At 44.3% G+C, this 6,509-nt stretch overlaps 1 protein-coding gene across 1 annotated transcript; it reads right to left on the reverse strand.

Moving 5' to 3' along the window:
* Nucleotides 1–2,829: 2,829 nt before the first annotated feature.
* On the reverse strand, nt 2,830–5,600 carry CDCA8 (cell division cycle associated 8; the record flags this gene model as incomplete). Its single annotated transcript, XM_010020978.1, has 7 exons — nt 2,830–2,874; nt 3,240–3,326; nt 3,794–3,920; nt 4,072–4,170; nt 4,512–4,591; nt 5,045–5,184; nt 5,525–5,600. Coding segments are annotated over 7 exons (654 nt in total), but the record flags the coding sequence as incomplete, so codon positions are not given.
* Between the last annotated feature and the right edge of the window lie 909 nt (nt 5,601–6,509).

Below are 6,509 nucleotides of genomic sequence, written 5' to 3' on the forward strand. Positions count from 1 at the left end.
CAGCACAATAAAAGCCCTGGTAAAACACAACCGTGTCCTGCTACTACAACCTACTCCCTGCTGGGTGTTGTGTTGCTGGAAGTACAACCAGCTCTTCCTTCTGCAGTTTGCTCTTTCCCAAAGGAAACCTATTTTGGAAGAACTCTGGTTCAGGCCAGGAGTTCTGCTCTTAAGTCAGTGTTCAGCAACCTTTTAGCAAACCATGGCCATTACTCCCCAAACCACCCTTCTTACAGGACAGCCACAGCTCTCAGCCCTGAGCGGTGTGCATCGTGAGTGAAACGGCAACCAGGAAAACCACTTTTTCCTCATGGAATCAGCCACAAACACAGGGGCCTTAGTTCCTGCTGCAGAGTCTCAATCCATGAACGCAAAACACGGACCCTTGGAGGTCAGGCAGTTCAATTCTTGGAAGAACATACACAGAAGTGGTATTCTGAGAAGGCACCTTGGTGTCCTTGAGCCCTTCCCAAGACCGGCTCTGCCCAGGACAGTCCCCAAAGCCATGCCCACAGCACCTCAGATGACACAAGCCAATGTCAGTCCCTTTAAGCTTAACTGCTCCGGCCAGCAATGCACACAGCCTCTTCCAACCTGACAGAGCAGCTATTTCCCTGCATTGCTCTTTCTTCCCCATCCCTCGGTTTAAAGAGCAGTTCAGACCACAGCCAGGCTGGCATACAGACAACACAAAACCTTCCCCAAATCCACAGAACAGCAGCTTCCCTGCATTGCCTCCATAATCCTTGAAGAAGTAGGTTCCATCTTAAACAAAATGCAACTGCCAAGGGCCATAAGTGATGGCAACAATTTACATGAGCAATAAAACTGCATAAACCCAAAATACTGCTTACCCGTGTTGTAGAGTAGCACATGCTGCAGGCAGCATGCAAAATGGATTTAGGTGATGAATCTGTTTGCCTATTAGCTGCCAGACAGCTTTAATTCATGTCAGATACAATTAACTCACTCTGACAATTGGAAAAGGAAGCTTGAATATTAGCAGCACTGTTGGTTGCATTGTGCTGGGATTGGCATGTGTAGGCAGTACTGCCTCTGGGAATCAGAATCCTCACAGAATGGTTTGGAAGGGACCTTAAAGCTCATCCCAATTCCCTGCCATGGGCAGGGACACTTTTCACTAGATGAGGTGACTCCAAGCCCTGTCCAGCCTGGCCTTGAACACTGCCAGGGATGGGGCCAAAGAGGAACCTTGAGCTATGCCACCTCCATGCCCTACAGAGCAAAGCCAGCATGCCAACAACCCCAACAGGCACCAACTGAGGTGCAGCCATAACCCTCAAGTTCAACAGATTCTGCTTCTCCCAGACTTCCAGGTGCTAAACACTTAGTTTTCAAGGAATTTTTTGCTGTAGGTATAAGTAATGTCTTAACTCCAATAAGAACATTTAGTTAACAGAATTCAACAGCAAGAAACTGTACTCATGGCTTAGTAGTTTCAATATTGCCACCTGCAGTTAGGACTTAGAAGCTGCCAAAACCTCTTAAATAGTGATTTCCAAATACATGGTACATACACCCAAGGTTTGCATTGCAGTAACAGGTTTCCTTTTTAAAGGAAACTCATGTATGAATGCTGTTCTCCAGGCTTTCTCCCATGCCACATGCTAACTAATTGTTTAAAGTTATTATTTATTTTCAACTTGGGCAACACTTTCTCTTTCTAGGGGCAAACTCACACTGCATATTGAAGCTATTCAAGAAGAAGCAGAGACTCCTTTGCTTCCTCCAGCAAAGAAAGCAAAACATGAGAGCCAATGTCTTCCAGAGCCAGAAGCTAAACACATTAATCCATCCAGTTCCAACAGTAAGTTTCCAAAGGGCTACATTTAAAGTTGAATTTTCATGAATCCCAAGTGGAGCAAGATTTCTCTCTATTTTCTCTAAGCGATGGGGAAAACCCCACATTAAAGACTGAGGAAGTTAAAACAGCATTTACTGGATATGGCTCTTTGTCAAAGTGATGCACCAAATGAACTCAATTCAGATGAGAAGAAAGGGCAAACCAGTGTTTGACTAGGCCAAGCCTTCTTCTTTCCTGGCTACACTCTGTTCCAGGAGCACTGCTTCCCCTAAAGATTTCAAAGGGGGTGTAGGAAAAGCAAAGTTCTCTCATATTAGAGATACTGCAGTAGCTTGCAGGTTACTCTCAGTAACCTGGTTAAGCCACAGTCCAGCCAATTCTATTAAGTTGAAGTAACTCTGATACTTTTATTTCTTTTGGAACAATAAAATGCACAAGTTGTTTATACAAACCTCAAAGCCAGTTACAAATACAATGGCTGTTGTAAGAATAAAAGGATTGAGATTCAAGGCAGCATCATGAACTACAAGAAGCTTTCCATTTAGCCCCAGGCACCAGTAATTTGCCTTCAGGTATCTCAGGTGCTGTGCTGAGACAGTCATCAGCTTGTAAGCACATCTGCAGAGAAAGGATGGGCCTGGAAGGAAGTGCAACAAATCTGAACCATTGCTTTCTTTGCCCAGCCACTTGTGTCCACTACTTAAGTCTTCTCTGAGGTACCAGAATAGCTTTTCTGCCCAGCTTCCTGGTCTGCAAGCCCATAATAACTGTATCTTGGTCTCAACCTTAAAGGAAACAGGAAATAGAGTATCTCCTCCCCCGCCTCCCCCCCGAAATAACAAGAATGAAAATCTATTCTAATCCCATTACATCTTATAAGTAGAAAAATTAGTCAACCTCCATTCTGTAAATTAATGGAAGACACAATCAGGACAAGAACTAAAGGTTGCAGTCCTAAAGGTAACATTCTGTATTTACAGAGGGATGTCAGCATCCACTGAGTTTCATCTGCGGGTTTTTGCAGCGCTGCAGGCTTGTGCAAGGCGACCCTAGAAAGAAAAGGGAAATTAATCAGTGCTCTAAGACACTGATATCCCACGACCATTTCCAACTTCTGCCTGAAGGAGAGACACCTTCAGTTCCATTCAGCTTTTTAGAGCATTGACAATAGTTCTTTTTCAAGAAGCACATGGTTTATTCACAGTTTGTATTAAGCTAGATGTGATGTAAAGACACTTTCTTTCCTTCCCTTCTCAGTTCATGCTTCTTGACCATTGATATGAGCCAAAATACAAGATAGGACAGGGAAAATTAAGGAGTTTCTATTATAGTTCAGGAGTTCAGTGACTAATGCCAAAATGACAACACTGCCTTGTGACTTCAGTCTATGACTGACAAGAATACATAGACTTACTGATAGCTTCTGCATAAATCCTTGGGCCTCCGCGTTCAGATGAAGAAGATTATTCTTGGTCACATCACTCGCTGCTAAACGAATGCTCTGTGGAAAAAACAGCCAAATCTTAGGTTTTCTGTCTGTAGAAAGGTGTAGTAGTCAGAGGCAGCAAATAAATTCAATTAGAAAATAAAAGTAAATAAAATCCAACTATACAAGGAGACTGTGTACAGGCAGAGACTACGTTAAGCTCAACCAGAAGCTCATCTCATACCTTCCTTGCAGTGCATTAGCACATTACTGCCAGCAGAAGCTACTTTAAATGCAGCTTCCACACAGAGCAACCATCATTCTACATTCCATTTTGACCACCGTGAACAGCTCTCACTTCTTAAAAGTCTTTAAAAGCTCTTTTTATGTTATGCCCATCCCTTGATAAACTGCAGTGGCACAACTAAACAGACAAGAGCGGATGAACTGAAACTGGTCAGGCCCCTCCCCACCCCCCAAAGGAGTTACAAGCTATCCCCCTTCAGCACTGATTCAAGTACAGATTCAAGTTTGTGATTTACCTCCCCTCCTCCCACAGGGACTGTGATGAAGATATCATTGACTTCAGCAAGGGGGCTGCCATTGGCAGAGACTGTGTAAACTCGTTCGTGTGCCGCGGGTGCGCGCAACCCCGGTGTCTTGAAGATGCTGAAACAAAGAGTTAGAAGTAAGAAATGTCACTGCAGTTGCCCAAAGCGCTTTAAGTCGAAGTCTTTCATTTCCAAAGAGCCATTAAGGATTACATTGCCAGGAGATGACAGCATAAGAGGTTAACAGAGAAATCCATCAGAATGCAAACCTGGGATCAAATCTGGGTGTGATCATGGAGGTACCTCCCGGAGCACAGAGATCAACAGTTCTACCAGTAGCTGGAGTGATGAAGTTGTTCTTGCTTGATCTGTTACAGGGGAAACAAACCCAAACATTTGCTTGTAAGAATCCTTTTAACAAATGTACAAGCATTATCTTACCAAAGACCTGAATGAGGTTGTCACCACAGAAAACCAGAGGTTCTTGCTGACCAAAGTTAAACCGCAAAGCTAGGGATAGCTGCTCACCACAGGAGGGAAAGTCGCCCATCCTTCATTCACTGTCAAATCCCCTATTTTTTCCCTATAGCATGGCACAACTACACCAACCAGCCTACTAAACCATACCCCAGTCCATTTCAGAGCTGTGTTAGCACTATACACTTACTCTCCGTTTCTGAAACCCAGCACAAAAGATATCCCCTATTACCTTTTACTCATGCGCTCCGCTCTTGCTGAAGGAGCTCTTCTGCTCTTGGAAGCTGGCGCTTTTTTAGTGGATGCCTTCACCTGAAACACACATGACACACCAAATCAGTCACTTCACTCTAACGTGACAGCTGAGTCCACATCAGCAGAGGCTTCCACGCAAACTGCCTGGCTCCACAGGCTCCTTTTTAGGGCACAAGAGTCCACAAACAAACACCAAAGAAGCTTCAGCAGCCTTCCCCTATTGCTACAATTTCCAAGGAAGCAATAGATGTTTTGAAGTCCCCCTCAAAGTGGGGATTCATCAACACTGGACACTGTTAAGTTTCAGCTGGACAAGGTGCTGGGACACCTAAGTCTAAGCCACACTTTGCCTAGAAATGTTGGGCCAGATGATCCTTGAGGTCCCTTCCAACCTGGGATTCTAGGAGTCTACAGTTCAAGGTATCCCAGCCAGCTCTAGTATCATAGGCATTGCCTCAGTAAGTAATTCACACTTTGGGAATAAAGGCATCACAAAGACTAGCTATTTACCTTTCCAGTTGTTGAATTAAGGTTTTTAGCTTCTGGCTCTGGAAGACATTGGCTCTCATGTTTTGCTTTCTTTGCTGGAGGAAGTGAAGGAGGCTCTGCTTCTTCTTTAATAGCTTCAATAGGATGTTTGAATTTCTCCACTAGAAAGAGAAAGTGTTGCCCAAGTTGAAAATAAACAGTAACTTGAAATTGTTACTTAGCAGAGGAGGTAAAGTGTAAACAACTACGAGCTTTTGAGCAACAATTTGCTTCCAAAATCCAAACTCCAGTGTAATCCAGGTGGTTGACAGAGCACTTTCTTGAATGTTTTAATAGAATTAAGTAGAGCTCCTGCAGACAGTAGGGAGAAAACCAGGATTATTTCCATGGTTTTAAACATACTGCAGAGCATAAGAAAGAATGGGGTTGTTATTCACAGTATGTAAACCTTGACATGCCTCCATCTCTCTGAACTCACCACAATGCTTAAAACAAACTGACCTTCCTTCATGACCTTGAAAGGAGTTCGGATAACTTCTGCTGTTAGCTTGTTTATTTCTGGTATTTCCAAGTCTGCCTACAATTAAAAACAGTCACAACACCATCAGGGTTATCAGTAGGATATAGTTCTGATAGGCAGCAAGAATACCTTTCATGCCTTCTGTTGTGCTCTAAACTGGGATCTTTCCTGTTATCCTGGAGGGGATAATGACACACATCTGCATGTCATTCAGGACTAATATACTTATGCTGCAAGTGTATTACTATTATTCACCTACACTCTGCTACTCAAATGCTTTAATTGAGACGTGTGTGCTGTCAGGGATCTGGGAGTGAAATGAAGCAGGGAAGGGAAGACGCACATGGAGCAGCACAAGTGTACAAATCCCGCACTGGATATAACAGACCGTTACGTTTTACAGCAACATTTATGGAAGTATTTGTGTAACCTCTGCTATAGCAACACCCCAACAGATGCAAGAAACCCTTCCCTGCCCGCAGTGGTATGAAGCAATATCAGAAAAGCTAAAGATTTATGCTAGAAACCTACCATTGCTGCCTCTTCCAACACCTTGTTGCATCCTGCTTTAGCTAAAAAGAAAAGATCTATTAGGAAACCAAGACATATCCAAGCCATACGCCCATACAACATACACAGATATACTTTAGTAAGTCACCACTAGGGAGCAGAAAACCAGCAAAACCCAGGTTTTGGGCAGCGAGGGAGCAGGGCAGTGCTGGAATCACCACCCCTGGTTCACACACCGTGTAGACGAGGCCCTCAGTGCCATGGGTTAGTGGTGGCCTTGGCGGTGCTGGGGAGCGGTTGGACGTGAGGAGCTTAAAGGTCTTTTCCAACCTGGTTGATTCTGTGACCCTAAAGAGAGCAGCGCTCCCGCAGCCCGCTTGCTTTGGGGAGGGGGTGGGGGGTAGAGTGGGTCCCGACGGCTCCGTTAATCCCGTTGGTTTTAGTAAACGAAGGCAA

Source organism: Nestor notabilis, unplaced genomic scaffold, assembly GCF_000696875.1.
Source record: "Nestor notabilis isolate BGI_N333 unplaced genomic scaffold, ASM69687v1 scaffold13268, whole genome shotgun sequence".
Taxonomy (NCBI): Eukaryota; Metazoa; Chordata; class Aves; order Psittaciformes; family Psittacidae; genus Nestor; species Nestor notabilis.